Below are 18030 nucleotides of genomic sequence, written 5' to 3'. Positions count from 1 at the left end.
AGTCCCATATTATCAGTTTTCATATTGTTATTTCAGGGATTATTTGAAAGTCAGTTATTTCATTTTTTAAGATAGATTAATTTTGTGTTTTATTGATAGGGAAATAACATTTAGAAAATAGAAGTAATGATAGAAGCTTACAGTTTAGGATGGGATCAAATGTTAGATTGAAAGAGGATTGAGCTTTAAATGGTCCATTTGTAGTTTTCAGCTTTATTGAATTATTTGTTTCGTTCTTACAGTATCTGTAAATGAGCTAAACAAGCATAAGTATACAAAAAGGCAGTTCATTGTGTCACTCTGATGAACACTAAACCATAACAGTGTCAGACCTGTTGGATCAATACTCTCTGTAAATATACAATGCAACAATTCTCCAAGCAGAATTCCATATTTCTATTTATTTTATTATTTAACTTCTATTTTTTTTAATGTAAAAACTCCCTCTGCTACTCACCACCTCACTATTATCATATTATTTTAGCCTGTACATATTAGTCAAGCCTATTTGTTGTTCTTTTGTATTTATAGCTGATGTTATTGTTATTATTATTTTTTTTTTATTTGTATGTCTTATTCTTATGCCTTGTACAAAGGTTCAAGCATACCTGGCCAGTAAAGCTGATTCTGATTCTGACTCTGATTAGAAATATATGATTGAGTGAGCAGATAAGAATCAAACATTAATTTCTCAACAAAATCTCAAGAAACAAATGAAAAACACCCAAAAACAAAATATTTTCAAAATTAAAGTTTTACTGTTCAAACATTTATTTCCATCAAACTTGTTTTCTTCTCTTCAGTATAAAGTGTTTTTACCGGGCAGTGATGAGGAGTCAGAGATAGAGGTGCAGTACCGCCTCACCACCTGAAGGGGGCGCTGGTTGCATTAAAATGACCGGAAATACGTCCCGCTTTATTTCCAGCGAAGAAGAGAAAGTAAAGCTCAACATGGCGACCCCCATGCACAGAATCATAGCACGGAGGCAGGCGTGAGTAAAACCAGTTCTAATAATAAAAAGGCTTCATGTTCGGTGTTCAGAGGATACAGTGATCTTATAGAAACAGACTGTGATGATCTACAGAGAGGAGGGGAGAGATATGAGGCTTATATGAAGAAGCTAGCTGAGCTTTATACGAACACTGTGCCGCCATCAGTCTCTACCATAAAGACTCTTACAGTCAGTCTGTGATCTTTATATCTACTCTTTAAAACATGAGTTAGTCTCTGAGCTCTCTGACTCATGTTTCCATCATCAGATGACCGTCCAGCTTTGTTCCATTTAACATTATAACATCAATATAAACATGTAAATAACAATAAGGTTGATTGGACGTGTTTTATACTATAACACTTTATTTCCCCCCTAAGATATTTAAATTCTATGATCAAGTTAATCATGATTCAACGTAGACATATAAACTCTCACTTTCATGCAGTCTGTTATAAAACTCAAACACTGTTAAAAGCTGAACCAGATGATGATTTATTCAGAACTACTCTGAACAATGACATAAATATATATCTATATTAATATATCAGTGATTTTATAGAGGCTATTGTTGAAAATAATCACTGTACCCAGGACTATGGATGAATATATCTTCTCTCTTAAAGCTCCTGTGAGGAACTTCCTGTTTGTGTTGGTTTTGGCGCCCCCTGTGGAGAAAACAGTCTTTGCTGATTTGACCCTGTACATGTGTATTTAGTGATTTTGACTATATCCTGTATAATAAATGGACATGGTGTCCATGACGTCACCCGTCTGTGTCTGAAGCCCTGTTTTGAAGCCGACCCCCCACCTGTGGTCTCAGACATGAAATTGAACCATATGAATATTAGAACTCTTATATATAATATTTATAATATATATAATATTGTAACTCTTCTTTTTGGTGTTCATATTTTCTTATTTATGTCTTAAAGAGACATCAATATTCATTTCAGTCTGTTTCATACCCGGCTAAAAACTCCTCACTGGAGCTTTAAGAGTAAAACAGGTTGAGCTTCAAATCTAAAGAGTATTAATGTTATATTTTGTGTCAGAACACTTAAGGGATAAATAGGGTCAGTTGTGAGGATTCAGGTTGTTAGATAGTGTTAAAAGAACAATAGTTTGCTTTTCTGTAAACTGTCAAAGTCCTCCTTTTTACCTAATGCTAGCTTAATGCTAACTTTAAGACCAGAGTATAATTTTCTGATCTCAAGGCTGCAAAGCGAATCGATCAGGGTTCATTAACTCTCAGGGGAACTATAGCCACAGATGTGTTGACACTATACATCTTCATGTGTTTGTTTTTTGTATCGTGTCTCACAGGGAGGCAAACAAACAACATGTGCGCTGCCAGAAGTGTCTGGAGATGGGACACTGGACGTATGAATGCACAGGGAAGAGGAAATACGTTCACCGACCATCCAGAACGGTGGAGATGAAAAAGAAACTTAAAGAGAATGAAAACAAACCTCTCAGCATCACTGGGTAAGATATCCTCATCACTTTGACATGTGACCGAGGCGCTGACGGCCCGGGAACATGTTTAAGATCATAACAAGGATCTGAAGTGTTATCAACATGCTCTCTTTGCTGAACAGCCTCGTCTCAAACAACAGGCGCTGGTCTGAGTTTCATGGTAGTCCAGGTTACTAATAAGTGCAGCTGTGCCTCTGTTGGACTCAGAGGAGGACACACACATCAGTCTTTACTGTGTCACTGTTCAAAAACTGGTCCATTAGATCTCACTAGAACCAACAAGAGAGTCCACATCCCTCCTGGTTCAGCTTCCCTCCATCAGCTCCTGATACATTTTAGAAGTTAACATTTTATTGTTGACTTTCAAAGACGCTCAGGTCTTGCACCTCAGTATATCTCTGATCTCCTCACTCCATACATGCCCGGTCGTACCCTGAGGTCCTCAGCTGAGGCTCTGCTCGCCGTCCCGCAGTCGTGGCTGAGGACCAAAGGTGAGGCGGTCTTCCTGTCAGAGCGCCGACCCTCTAAACGACCTCCCCGAGGAGATCTGATGGAAACTTCTTTATCCTCTTTATCAGTGTTCCTCACAGGAGATGTCCCCTGAGCGTGTTTTATATTTCTGATCTTTTGATTGTTTTAATCTTTTATATTTGTTGTTTTGATTCTTTCAACATCGTTATATTTATTTTATTTGTTGATGCTCATAACCTTTTCTCTTCCTTTATATCTCTGTCACTTTGTAGATCTTTTAGTTTTTATCTTCCTTTATATCTCTGTCACTTTGTAGATCTTTTACTTTTTATCTTCCTTTATATCTCTGTCACTTTGTAGATCTTTTAGTTTTTATCTTCCTTTATATCTCTGTCACTTTGTAGATCTTTTAGTTTTTATCTTCCTTTATATCTCTGTCACTTTGTAGATCTTTTAGCTTTTATCTTCCTTTATATCTCTGTCACTTTGTAGATCTTTTACTTTTTATCTTCCTTTATATCTCTGTCACTTTGTAGATCTTTTAGTTTTTATCTTCCTTTATATCTCTGTCACTTTGTAGATCTTTTAGTTTTTCTCTTCCTTTATATCTCTGTCACTTTGTAGATCTTTTAGTTTTTATCTTCCTCACATTTCTCTTTTATTGTCATTTAGTGTCGTCCTTCTTTGTAAAGCACTCAGTCACCCTGTTTTAAATGTGCTTTATAAACAACATCATCATTATGAAGTTATTAGTAGCAGAAGACAGTGTTTGCTTTTTATCGCCACCTAGAGGACAGAGTGATAAAGACAGCACTCTCTCACTCTCTTATGAACAGCTCTTATTGGTGTTGTGTTGTGGGGACATGTTGAAAAGCCTCTCTGCTTCTGTGTACACAACATGAAAACTCTCAGAACAAATCTTATCACATAAAGATAAACACTTTAAAGGACTGATTCATCTGCTGCAGCGATGAAGAATGTTCCACAGTAATGATCAAAAATTAAAGATCACACATCGAACTGCCAACAACATTTCTTTCAGCCTTATCCTCACACTCCACCACCAGGCTTTACATCCCTAAAGTTTGATCATCATCATGATCATTTCAGTGTTATATCAAAGTATGCTTGTGGCTCACTCTGACCTTTAAACTGTTAAAACGTTCTGACACGCCTTCTCATTCAATGAGTTTATTATTCTAATTATGTTCAACATTGTAGATTAACACTGAAGACATCAACACTATGAAATAACCTGGATTACAACAGACTATCATTGTGTACTAACCCTACCTCTGAACAACTGATGGTCTCAAACACATTAAGAAGGCAAGAGAGAGACCACTTCATGAAACAGACTGAGAGAAACCATTCCAGGAGACCACTTCATGAAGCAGACTGAGAGGAGAAAGGGGGCTATTTTACAGAATCTAAAATATAAATCAGATTCTGCTTTGTTTAACACTTTGTTATTCATTAAATAATTCCATATATGTTCTTTCATAGTGTTGATGTCTTCAGTATTAATCTACAGTGTTTACAATCATTAGAATAAATACTAACCCTTGAATCAGAAGGGGTTTCCACATGTCTGACTGGTAGTGTAAATGTCATCAGAGCAGTAAGTAGACGTGTGGATAAAGTGGTCTGAGTTAGTAAGTGAACTTCATATATGTGAATTCTAGTGGGAGATAAAAATGTAAGAAGTGTGTAATAATCTGATTCTGAATAAAGATGGAGGTCACAGTAGTAAGTATGTAACAGCTGAAGTAACATGTAACAGTTTATGCATAAAGAGGACGCTCAGTTTATCATCACTCATGTTTTATTTCTCTGTCAACAGACCAGGAAGTGAAGGCACCAATGAAAAGAAAGTGAAGAAGAAGTAAGTACATGTAGTTTATGTGTGAATGAGTTTCAGTTGTAATTAAACGCAGTGAGATAACTTTTATATTACTATCTCCCTCCATCTGTAAGTTTAGATCTGAAGAAGCCTTCTGGGTGAAAGTCCCGTCACCCTTTAGATTAAACTTTAAAAGACTGTGACCGAGAAGTCTGAGGGTCCTCACAGACCTCAGATCCTTTCAGTGTGTCCGGCTCATTCATCATGTGTGCTGCTGAAGGAGTCACATGAACGTCCTGTGAGGGTTGTGATTGTCGGGGTTAAAGTTTGAATAACCATGAAGGTCTCCCTGGGGGGGGACTGGGTGTGTTTGAGCTTCCTCTCCTCTGAGTGATGGTAGCTGACCTCCTTTAGCAGCTCTACTATCATACTCTAGTTTCAGATCCCTGACCCTAGATAACAGTGTGAGGAGGGCAGACTCAGGTGACATGTAACAGCTCCCTCTAGTGGAGGCTGTGATGGCTGACTGCTGAGGGAGTTAGTTTATGGATGAGTTCTTATAATGCAGTGCTTATGGTTTGTTATCCATCATTTTAACTTCCTTATAATCAGGACGTTCAGCTTTAACAGTTTAACCTGCAGTGATGAATAACACCAGAGGTTCACTTCTTTGAATACTTGATGGACTTAATCTACAAACGACCGTCTTTGAACTCAGTTTTAATCTCATCATTTCTGTAATCATGAGGTGATTCTTCTCTGTTTTAGGGTGTCAGTCTGTGCTGGCTGGTTTACAGGAGGAGCACACATCAGAAGGTGTCATAACCTCCATAAATGCTGATATTTGAATGTATTTTTAAACCATCCTGGCGCGTTTAACACCCAAAGAGAGTAAAAACATGTGCGTTTATTTCCCCTGTTTGTCTGTTTGTTACTCAGTACTCTGCACAGAAAGCTGGCAGACTTGTTCTCCTCAGAGCGAGGGTATCACAGTGACAACTCCAGCCTGAGACCTTCCTGAGATAACCCTCTGTGTTGTTCTCTGACATTGTCTTCTTTCTTCCACTCGGTGCTCTGCCACTTGCTCTCAGGGCTAAAGACTCCAGCGACAGCAGCAGTGATTCAGACGGCTCCTCAAGTGACTCATCGTCAGACAGCAGCGACTCCTCCAGCTCCTCTTCAGATGACAGCGACAGCAGCAGTGACAGCGACGATGACAGCTCTTCCTCATCTTCCTCTTCCTCCTCCTCCTCGTCTTCAAACAGCTCAGGCTCAGGAAGCAGCAGCGATTCAGATCAAGGACCCCCGAAGAAGAAGAAAAAGAAGAAATGAATGTGTTAGGGTTTTTTTGTTTGTGCATAATTTTCTTTCCCTTAGTTTGATCGTACTTGCTTCTGAAGGGGACGGGACAATGTTTGTACAGCCTTTACAAAATGATGGAGATTAGAAAGAAGTGTCTCATGATGTTTTTTAATTTGTAATTCCCCTTTAAGCCTAGTGTGTTCCTTCCTCAACTTTGTAGGTGGACTGAGGATACATGTTTTAAATATCTAAGGAAACTAATGTGCATATTCATGTTGAATTAGTGATTTTGTACTAAAGTATATTTTTAGTCAAACCTGACCTGTAGCTCCCAGTCTTAATAAAGCAGCACCATCACTAGTATTGAAAAAGAAACTCTGATATGAGACGTTTTTGAAGAATACCAAATAAATGTTCTGTTTTTAAAATTTTACATAAGTTTGTAGCTAGAAAGTACTGTTGCTTTAAAAGTGTTTAACTGCAAAATAAACTTGTTTGGGGGTTTTAAATGGGCATGAATGCATTTCAAGAACTTATGAGGAAGTGTTGCACATTACATTTCTCTAAAGGTCTGCAGCTGATGCAAGAAATCAAACACAAGAGATTCCTTTACTCGTCCCACAACGGGGAAATTCAAGTGTTACAGTAACAGAGTCGACAAAGTGCAAAAGAAATATATAATAATACATTTTATTTAAAGGCGCCTTTCTCAGCACTCAAGGACACCGCACAGATATATATATATATACATACACAAATTTACATTAAGGAAACCAAATCAAAGTCAAAATGAAAACAATATAAAGTGACAAAGTGGTGAGAAAATAGAAATAATAACAAAGTGACTATTATTTATTGGAGTCAGACGGAGTAGTCAGTTGTAAACATGAGTTTTGAGTTGTGATTTGAAATGGAGAAAAGAATCTGTGTTTCTGAGTTGAGGTGGTCATGAGCTCCAGAGACGGGGAGCAGAGCGGCTGAACACTCGGCTCCCCATAGGGGTGAGACGGGTGGAGGGGACAGACAGGTGTATGGAGGAAGAGGATCTGAGGGAGCGGGAGGGAGTGGGAACATGGAGGAGGTCGGACAGGTATGGGGGGGCGAGGTTGTGGATGGTCTTGAATGTTAACATGAGGACTTTGAATTGAATACAGAACTGAACAGGGAGCCAGTGGAGCTGTTGGAGGACAGGAGTGATGGGGTGGATGGAGGGGGTTCAGGTAATGATACGGGGCAGCTGAATTCTGGACCAGTTGGAGTTTATGGAGGGATTTGTGAGGGAAAACATATAAAGCAAACAAGATCATATAAATTAACAATTATTAAAAAGTTATTAGCAATTAAAATCCAAATTAAAGAGGTAAAAGATAAGCATATCTTAAAATCACACACACACACACACACACACACATATATATATATAATTTACTATAGAGTGACCACTGCAGGAAGAAAAGACCTAACAATAAGGGGATGAGAAATGTGACATGTAACTTAATCTAGATTATTTTAATTAATTAATGAATTAAAAAGTAAACACATGTATGAGGAGAGTTTAGTGGTGAAGTTACATCTTTAATATAACATACTCATCAGGGAGCAATGAGACGCTCACGGTGATAAACGTCCTCAACGTCAAGTCAACCTGTGCGTCACTGAAATGAGGCGTTCATCACATGTGGGAAATCCCAGCCTCCATCACTGATGAAGGCCGAGCCTGGACAGATCCAGTCATTTGAGTACGTCTCTGTAAACCCGTTCAGCAGTCTGAATAATAAGGACTTGTCTTCAATGTGTATGTAACAACTAAAATATACTACAAGTGGTGTTTATAAGTAGACACATGATCAATTGAGCCCTTAAAGGCAGCTGTCACGTTTACAGTATGTCCACTTCCCCATGATGTTTACTTGGTTAAATGGCTGGTGTGAGATATTTCCCACAGTCCGTGAAGGCAGCACGGCTGTCTGTGGGACCTGCGGGCTAAAGAACTTAGCTAGCAGCCGAGCCTCTCTCTCACTTTAGGATTTATCAACATGAACCACACACTAAATGATTCCCTGCCCTCTCACACTCGGTGTGCAGTCACAGTTCAGGGGTAACATGGAGACGATCCATCTGCTTTGAACCTGTTAGCTGTTCCTGCGTTTAGCTGAGTCCATCCTGCGTGAACCTGAAAGACAAAGAGAAAGAGCTTCAACAGCTAGGATGGTTTGGGCCTAAAAAGAAGACAAGAGGTGAGGATGCTTCATGGGACTAAATGTGTTCTTCCATTATCACACTGTGCTCCCTTCATGGGTCACGTTTTCAATGAGTGTTAATCTGAATTTCGGCTGAAAATTTAAATGGTTTGATAGCATGCTAGCTGCTAGCTTAGCTGCTGGCGGATTGTGTTAGCTAACATGAAGCTAAAGTGAAGCTGCAGGTTCATAAAGGTAAGTTACCTGTTAGACATACACTCAACTATATACACATTAAAGACAGTTACAGTTTACATGTCTTTCTAAATGAATCAAACACACAATGATAATGTTAAATGTTATATTTATTAAAGTGTCCATGTTGTGTGAGCTAGCAGGTCATGACGCCTGATGTTTGTTCAGATAATTCACTTTGATAAAGTCAGTTTAATAATCTTCATGCATGTGACTGATGATCAGGTGATTACCTTTTTATTAAAGGACTAATGATTAACTGTCTGTTTGTGAGGAATTAAACACACCATCGTGTTAAACTCCCTTTAAAGCTCATTTAAACATAAGCTGTGTTATTGTTCTGAAGTATGACAGCCTTAAATAATTCATGTAATGGATTCATGGGTTCATTAAAGAGGTCAGGTTGATCACAGTGACTGGCAGAAAACTTCTGGTTTGTTATCCTGTCGCCTCAGCACTTCTTATGTCACATAACGAGGAGTGTAGCTCCTAGCTTTCTCCAAATCAGCCTCCCAATAACTTACATTTACTATTCCCCTCAAAGGCACCACCACACTTTGTGTCTGTACCTCTGGTCTTTAAAAAAAGACAGCTGATATTCTTTTTCTAGGAAGCCATTTTAGTGCCACAGTTGGGGGAAGGGCCAGAAGAAGCTTCATAAGTCCAGAGTTATTCTCCACAGTCAGGATTATCACAGTTCCAGGGAGGAAGGGACGAGGAGGCGAGGAGGCGAGGAGGCAAGGAGGCGAGGACAGAGACACACCAAGGTGTTTGTGTTGGGTGACACATCATGGTGGGGCGGCCCGGGGTCATGAACTCAGTTTATGGCAGGTAGCTGTGTGAACAGCATTTGTAGCCTGTTGAAAGATGGAGGTTGAGGCTGTTTGAGTTGGGGGTGTAGTTGTTTATGTTGAACACGGTGCATGGATGTGTCAGCGGACGACTTTTACACACAGGAATGAATCAAATAAGATGTAGAAATCACCCCCCCGACAGAAGTCATGTGTTCATTCCAACCTGACATTATAGGATGTAATCATTTGAGAGTTGTCCCTGCATGTGTAGCTCCAAGCTGCTGTGAGGAACTGTAGTTTGTTTCTACCTTCACAGAGCAGGATGTCCAGTGTTCTGCTGAACTTTACCTGCACATGCACTTCCTGGTTAATCGACCCAGCAGCAGATAAAGTAAATAGTCTCATATGATTGATCAATCTTTGTCCTTATGGTCTAGTTTGCTTTTATAGGTCATACAGAGAGTATTAATCTACCTCTGGAGCTTGTTCTTACCTCATACCCTGACCTGGGCTTGGTGTATGAGCCTCCTACAGATTCAATACAAGTGTAAGAGTCTGAAGTCTCCCTGTGAGGAGTCCTGGACGGTTTGAAAGCAGATGAAATGTGGTCAGGAATTAAATGACTGCTTTGTAGAATTATGTGAAGTCCATTGTTCAGATGATCCACAGACTGTTTAATAAATGGACGTAGTCTCTGGACGTGGACCATCTGAAGCCGATCGTTGGCGGGGGCCATATTGGAAATGCTGAACTCAACCTAACCAAAGCTCCTTTGCCTGATGTGGTCAGTGTGTGACAGCTGATAGAAGTTGTTTTGCTCCCTGTGACACAGCTCAGAGTGAAATCCTCCTCACTTCCTGTTTAGATTTTGTGCTGTGGCTTCAGTGTAACCGTTTCCGCTGAGGCCGAGCAGCAGAAGGCGGCGCAGGCACACGCTCTGCTGAGATGTTGTTATGGTCACTTGTTTGTCCGTTCCAGACCGAGGAGCGAGCGCTTCTTTTCTTCACCTACTGTGGATTTGAAGTAGTCAGAGGCTGCGGTGGCGCTGGCTGGATGGTTGTAAATAAACAAAAGGTACTTTTAGGCTCAGCGTTTACAACCAGTGACCGTACGAGGTTACACTGCTGATCTTTCACAACACAGAGGCCCTCATGATGCAACACTCCTCCAGTGGATCTGATATGGACAACATGAGGCGAGGTGTTCATTATCTCTGTTATCAAGTCCAGAGTCTCTGAGTCTGATCTGATCTCTGGATGTTGTCTCTGCTCAGCATTACTGAACGTCAGCACATCCAAAGCAGCTGTATTAAAGCCCCAAAGAAGAACTGAAGTCTGCTTGATTACAGTCAGACTCTTCTTCTTTAGATCATGCATGTTTTTGTACTTTAATATATGATAATAAAACTCCCTGACACACAAAGTCAAGCTGTTAGACGTGAGAATAATTGTGATTTCCTATATTTTCTTGGAGTTCTTTAGTGTGCTCCATTAATGGCTGATATCAGTCATCATATATCCATGGAGGATTAGTAATACAGACCTATTAAAGAGGAGAAGACATCAGTCAGAAAGCAGCCATACTGTTCCTTAAAGGGGTAACTGTGTCGTCATTTGACGATCAAACCTCCTTTCCTTCTCAAACAGCAGCTCATAGAAAGTTGTTTGAAGCTTCTTTCAGAGTCGGCCGGTTTAATTAGCTCCGATCTAATCAGACATCAGCACTTCCTTTTCTCTTCTTTACCTCCGTGCTGTTGCTCACACAGCAGAAAACTACATACTCACTTTGTCCTGACCTCGTGCTGCTGTTCCTCTCCGGCTTTTGTTCTCAAGGATGTGAGCTGAGCCCTCGTGTGCCTATCTAGTCCAGTGGAGGTGAACTCATTAAGGCCATTTCATTTCACAGATCTGGCATACATCCGTGCCGCGAGCAGCCGCTCCGTAACGTTGGCCTGGATATTAAGAAGTAGTATTTCTGAGGAGTAGCTGTAACACTTTCCAGAGGAGCAGACGCTAACAATCATGGACAGGGATCTGCACAGGCAGAGAGTTCACATAACCCTGAACCTGTGCAGAGGTGATGCATGTAGCCTGATGTGCACCTCTTCAGAAATATGATGCATCAAACAACGCCGGACACAAGCCCTGTGATTGGTCCACTGCATACAACATTTCACCGGGCGTACATTATATCTCCTCTCTGTCTTCTTTGTAATACCTTCCCTATGATCCATCGCTGCTCTGCATTTAGGATAGGAGAGGCACTCTACTGTCATTGCAAAAGAGAGACAACAAAACTTAATTTTGCAGCATTTCCATTCAACAGTTTTCAACCTATCAATAAATACAATTAAAAAAGTACAAATACATATTTACCTAATATAAGAATATAAATATGTGCATTTGTTGCTTGCAGTGCGCTGTCAGCAAAGTGGCAAGGGTCGATAATAACTGTGTTCTGGGTGAATCAGCTCCTACATAAACATGAAACACTCGCACACTTTAATGCATGAGTATGTAGAACCAATGACCGCGTCACACGCCACGGCGTAGAAGTACAAACCGGACTTAAAGCTCCTGTGAGGATTGAGGAAATGATGCAGACTGAAATGAACAGTGATGCTTCTTTATGACCTACGAAAGCAAACATCATCTGCAACAGAGACAGAGTCCTGAGGAAATGCTACGCTCAAATTCATGCTAGTTTTTGTGACCACCAACCCTAGCTTTAAATCAAAGATATGTAAACTTAAATTTAAAAAATGAGCAGCTTAAATTAAGAAACATTTATAAACTTTGATTAAGAAAAAATATATTTTAACTTAAATTAAAAAAAGTATATATATACACTTTAATAAAAGAATATAAACATAAATTAAAATACATACTTTAAATATATTTAAGCTTAAATAAAAAAATACATTTATCTTGATAACAATACTAAAAATGATGATATTCATTGTTTTAATCAGTTGAAATGATAAGGAGAGAAAGAAGTATATACATGTATACGTACACACACACAGCAGCCCAGTCTATGCTCCTCTCCTCATCCTCTGGTGTCTTCTGTCAGGGTTGGCAGCAGCTCCTATCAAAGCACCTGCTGGAGGGGAGAGTTTATTTACAGAGTCAGAATAGTACACTATAGGTTAGCATGTTGCTATTTGTGGACAGGCAGATTTTCTGGTGTCATATTAAACCCAGACTACTCTCTGACACCGTCACAATCATCTCACTCAGAGTATGACATAACACTGAATACCCAGGATTCCTCAGGAGAACATTTTGACTCCCATCACTGCTGTGATTGAACAAGTCGCCCCACAATCCTCAAACCTAAATAATCATTTAGAGCTTAAAGCAGCGTGGGAAATGTGAGCTGCTGTTAATGGATGGATGGATGAAGGAGCAAACAATGAATGAATGTAAACAGATGTGTTGTTCCTGAAATCAGAGCATTTTGTTGCTCATTTCCCAACCAGGCTTAACAGCTTCTCTGTAACAACAGCTTGTTTTATTGAGAGTGCCTTTAAGTCCATTAATCTAGACTCAGTGTTTATTTAATGTTTTTGTGTCTGGGTGTGTTCACTGTTAGAACTTTAACCACACTTTTATATTAATGTCTGCAAACTCTGGTGACTGGAGGCATCTTATTTCACTTGGTCTGTGTTGAAACAGTTTCATTAAACATTGATTCAGAGTGGACTGAAAGCTCAGAGTGTGATTGTGAGTTGTTAAAAGTCTCACTGTGGTTCAGATTTGGGTGAAGAGAGTCTCACAAACAGAAAGTAAACGCTCCTTGACAAGCTTGGAGTGCACATTCAGGAGCTTGAATGACGCAGGTTCTTTGGAGGCCGTGCCAAGATAATGAGGGGGTTGTGTGTCATGTTCCACTAACAGTGAGGCTGAAACAATTACCCTGAACATTGTGTTTTTGTGTCAAAGCCTCCAGTGAGAGCGTTGTGCTCATCTGACGTTTTTATTCTTTCCAGCTCTTGTAGTGGAGTCGTTGGCTCATTACTGCGGATTGTTTAACTGTTGAAGGGAAAGTAAAGACGCCTGAATCAAGTCTGACATGGATCTGAAGAACTACTCAGTGCTGCTTCCTGGTGTAGTGAACACTCTTGTGTCTGTGTGAAAGCTGCTGCTTTAAAAACACACATGAGGACATGAGAGTGTTACCTCTGAGTCTCTGAGTTTCGACTGAACCTCTAAAGTCTGGAATGGTTGCCTTTTAAAGGTTTATTGTGCAACTTTCAAAATACAAATGTAGACATTACATCAGACTTCCATAAGATCTGTGTCCGGTCCAGCTCCATGCTCTCTCATCCACCGGACAGCTGGAGTCATGTGACCGAGGTTTCCCCTTCTGTAATCCCTGAATCAAGGATTCTCCTCCTCCTCCTCTCCTCCTCCATGTTGTCTTCCTGGTCCTCTGAAAACCTCTGACCTGTTGACTCCAGGCCTGGCTCCGCTCATCATGACTTTGGTTTGTTGTTGTAGTTAAGTGAAATACGATCTGGTGATAACACAGAGTGTTTTATTCTGAAAATTAACTGGATGTTTTCATTTGGTTTTGGTGAAACCTGACTTCCTGTCCCGCTCCATCAGAGACTCAGCTGGAACACAACGAAGCGGATCCAGTGGAAGTTAACACATTGACTAGATTAGAAACCTATCAGATCCAGAGCTGTGACGGGTCAGAGACCTCCCACTTCAAACATGATGTGGATTTGGATAAAAGCATCTGAAGTAAATTCAAAGTTTGAGAAACTTATATTTTCTGATAATTTTCTGCTGTTTTTGGACAAAAACTTGAGAAAATGTAACCAGATGTGCTCACAGTCAGAACGCCACAGATACTGTTTGAGTATCTGGCAGTGAATCAGAAACACTAACAGTCATTAAGAGAGGTCAATGTGAACATAATGTCCTCATGTAAAGCCAAAGAGAGGCATCTGTATTACATTGAAGCTGTTTCATAACCAGTTAAATGTGAGTAGCTGCTTTAATATATCATTAATTAGTTCTTAAATGCTGAACAGTCAAAGCACTGTGCTCTGATTGGTAAATGCTTCCAGCTCCCTCTGCTTCACATAATGCTCTCCTGCTGAGTGGAGGCATTCCAGGCAGTGAGTCAGTGTCAATGCTTCAAACCTGCATGAATGAAAGGATGTTAGCTGTTGTTTACATGCCAATCAAGATTTAGCCGCTTGTTTTGATATGTTAATTGGAGCTGCTCTGAAGCAATATGGGAATATTAAAGGTTTTGTTTTTTATAAATATGGAAATACTCCAGGTTAATCCGTATTTTAATGTTGTCTTCCTGAAACAACCATTAGTGAATTCTTTGGCATTTAAAGAAACACAAAATGAAGCTTATTGTGGATTGTGTTTCTGCTCTACTGATACCAGCTGTCTCTGAAGCCGATCGGCGGCGGGGGCCATATTGGAAACGCTGAACTCAACCTAACGCTGTCAAGCTAGTGTGAGGTAAAGAGGCGGGGCTTAAGCCTCCTCGCTAACAGCTACAGGGTAACCTCTGTCAATCAAGTCAGCTACGCCCTTATTTGGGCAAAACTTGTGAGTTTATTATCTTCAAGAATAACAAAGTCCCCCTTCACAGTGTGTGCTGATGGAGAAATGAGCTCCTCAGACTGAGACAGTTTGTTGAACCAGGCTGTAAACATGTTTATTTTAAAGCTCATCTTCTTTGAATGGGTGTGTATGTGGTTTCCTGTGTTTCTGCAGCCAGCCTCTAGTGGACGCTCGATGAACTGCAGTTTATAACACTTCCACGTAGGCTTCATATTGTAAGACCAGAGGTTGCTGCTTGGTGTATAACCACCCAGAGCCCAGAGGCTCTTGATTTATTGTCTGTAATAACAGAAAGAAGCAGCATTGATCACGTTTAGGACTCGGTACATGTTTGATATTTATGAGCTGACCTGAGTCACTGATTTCAGTAAAGCTCTTTCCATTAAAAGAAGTATCATTTTAAACCCTTGTTCTTCAGCAGTTACAGTGGGCTCCTCTCCCTCAGCTACATGTGGTTTTGATGGCCCCCAAACAGCTGCCTATATGAGGCAGGTTTGCACCATTTGAATAGACACTCCCTCTGGAATTCCTGCTGTCAGCACGTTTCCTTCACAAGCGCCCGGGGAGGCGCCCTGACCGCCCATCTGTACCCAGTACTTACAGCGTGTTGTTTGGATGCATCACTGAATACCTTTTGTGTTTGCATTTGTACTGGATGCACTTTAAGTCCTTTTATAAAGGATCAAAGTGTGGTGCTGTTAATAGTTATAATCAATACATGGCTGTTCTTTGTATGAAAACACAAACAGCATAAATAATGTGCTGAAAATAACTCCTCCATTATTTCCTAACCCTTGTAAAAGAGTCCTCGTCACTTCTGTGTTAGTCTGAAGTTTCCATTGACAAACGACGTGTGTCTAAATGTCCCAGTAAGGGGAACAGGCTGAACTCAGTCAGAGGGAGTTTCCCAACTTTGGGACTTTTTTCCTGAACAGCACATTTTGTATCGCTGCCAGAACTCCAAATGTGTGTTGTCTTAAGTTGAACCTACGTCACCGTCGAAGATGTGTTGTGAAATGTTTCTTCCTGTTAAATCTTTGATTCTAACTATGAGCAGAATAATCAGAGGAGGAGAGGAAGATGTATGAGTGGATGAAGTTGAGAAGAAGTGTTGTTTTAGGTAGGGATGGGCATTTCAAGACAAAACTGGATAATCCCTGGCATCTCTTCAGGGATTCATGGAGCAGGATGAGGTGCTGCTGTAGAGGGCGCTGTTAGCATCTGTCTCCACCTTTATGTCAGTGTTTCTGTGACGCTGCAGATCTCTGTCTCTGTGATTATCTGTTTCTGAATCTCACACCTCTACACACCTCTACAGAGACTGTCGCTAATGTTGTCTTCTTCTTTTGCTATTTAATGCAGTTAGCATTCTTCTTCTTCTGTTACTTAATGCAATAGTAAACAGCTTTTAGATGCTCTGTCTCCACCTTCTGGAGGGAATGCTGTATTACAACCAGGCACCAGTTCAAACGATGAAGAATTGCACTTTTAAAATAAATAATACTCACATTAAAGCTAGAGTTAGTCAGCCTGGAAAACTAGCATGAATTTGAATATAGCATTTCCTCAGAACTCAATCTGACCCCGCCTCCTCACAAACGACGCTAACGCTCATAGCTTCGTGACCGTTTGATCGCGACTGATCCAGAAGCAGAATATTTAACCTCAGAATATATGACACCACCTAATGTCTCACTCAGCGGTCAGAAAACACCAAAACATGATGGTAGTGAGAGAAACACAAACAAAGATGGCTGCTGTTAGCACTCATAGCTGTCATGCACGCCAGGGAAATGTACGCTCAGGAGGCTGAGCAGCAGGATGGTATTTGATTGGTTCCTTGGCTGCTTTTTTTAAAAACACATCATGTATTGATGGCCATCGGGACATAAAGATAGTTTTAACCAGTATCACAAAAAGTGTATCTAAATCTGACTACCAACCCCAGCTTTAACTCTTCTATTTTTAATAAGTGAGTGAATATCAGAGCATTCTGAAATCATGACCCATCACACATTTTATGGTTGGTTATAGAAGTGATTTGAGAAAAGGTTAAAAAGCTAATTAGCCAAATGAAAGTGGTGTTTACTTAGTTTTTATTCTGCACAGCACCAAACTACTTTAACAACTTTCAACACCCTTCAGACAAAACGCTGCACCTGAAGGACTGAAAACACAGAAAGGCATTCACTAAATGTCTGAAGAATTAGAAGTTTAAGGTAAAAAATGCTCCAACTTTCAGTCTGAAGGAGATGAAATCAAGATGATTTAATGATCTCTGTGAAAGAAAGGTTAAACTTCCTCTTTAAAATCATCCCTGAACACATCACAAAACGTTCAAGTTACCAGAAATAAAGCGGCACCATCATGTTGTCAGTTTTGGACCGACTTGCGACATGTGATGATAAAACATTCATCAGCATGTGTCATCATATCTGTCTGATGAAAGAATCCCTCCTGTAACATTACAACTGAGCGCACTGTCTCTTTAAATCCTCTGCTCGGGTGCTGAGCCCTGTGCTGGGGCAGAGGGGGAGGGGGGGTTGTTGACTGAATGCAGGGCCCTGATTGGCCGGGGTTTACTGTGTGCTGTGACATCACACGCAGGAGAGGTCCTTTGGTGTAAAATAACATGTCCTTATATGGGAGGAGGTGGGACGTTCCATTCTGACAGAGAGGGGAGGTTTGTTTCCCTCTGGATGCTTCCAGATGCTCCTTAATTTACCCTTTTTAATGCTGTGTGTAAATTAATACAGCTGTGAGGCCATGATTCACTCATTCATTTAACTTTGAGGACATGATAATCTGCTCTCTCTCTTCTCTGGTTGTCTTTCCTTTCTCTAAACATGAAACCTTTATTTTGTTGTTGAAGTATTAAATAATGTTCCTCCTTGTTAAAGATTAAAAATGTCCTTTAGTATTATCAGCATGTAAAGTAACACTCTGCTGCTCTCCTTCAAACTAAACAAACGCCACATCTCTCCTTTGTCATCAGTCTCTCATTTCAACCTCATTTGTTCTCCAAACACAAACACAACACAACACAAACAACACAACACCAACACAACACAAACAACCCAACACAACGCAAACACAACACAACACAACACAACACAA

The 18030-nt window shown here is 40.3% G+C and overlaps 2 protein-coding genes across 2 annotated transcripts in view; both read left to right on the top strand.

The window, feature by feature from the left end:
* The first annotated feature begins 875 nt into the window (after positions 1–875).
* zcchc10 (zinc finger, CCHC domain containing 10) lies at positions 876–6596 on the top strand. Its single transcript, XM_034683348.1, has 4 exons — positions 876–992; positions 2319–2480; positions 4786–4827; positions 5877–6596. Exons 1-4 carry the CDS (start codon positions 895–897, stop codon positions 6115–6117), a joined length of 543 nt encoding a protein of 180 aa, XP_034539239.1. The 5' UTR covers positions 876–894; the 3' UTR covers positions 6118–6596.
* A 1411-nt stretch (positions 6597–8007) lies between these two features.
* Positions 8008–18030, top strand: part of aff4 (AF4/FMR2 family, member 4) — a 36648-nt gene continuing 26625 nt past the window's right edge. The window contains exon 1 of the mRNA XM_034683422.1: positions 8008–8324. The gene's annotated coding sequence lies outside the window, so the exon portion shown is untranslated. The remainder of the gene's footprint in view (positions 8325–18030) is intronic.

This window comes from Notolabrus celidotus, chromosome 5 (genome assembly GCF_009762535.1).
Source record: "Notolabrus celidotus isolate fNotCel1 chromosome 5, fNotCel1.pri, whole genome shotgun sequence".
Taxonomy (NCBI): Eukaryota; Metazoa; Chordata; class Actinopteri; order Labriformes; family Labridae; genus Notolabrus; species Notolabrus celidotus.
Note: the sequence above shows the minus strand (reverse complement) of the source record. Positions and strands in the feature narration are given on the sequence as shown.

What these genes read in the sequence shown, in the direction of transcription:
- zcchc10 (XM_034683348.1), top strand. Translation starts at nt 895, where the DNA reads ATGACCGGAAATACGTCCCGCTTTATTTCCAGCGAAGAAGAGAAAGTA. An exon ending in ATCATAGCACGGAGGCAGGC is followed by an intron (nt 993 to 2,318) that starts GTGAGTAAAACC and finishes CGTGTCTCACAG; the next exon opens with GGAGGCAAACAAACAACATG. An exon ending in GAAAAGAAAGTGAAGAAGAA is followed by an intron (nt 4,828 to 5,876) that starts GTAAGTACATGT and finishes ACTTGCTCTCAG; the next exon opens with GGCTAAAGACTCCAGCGACA.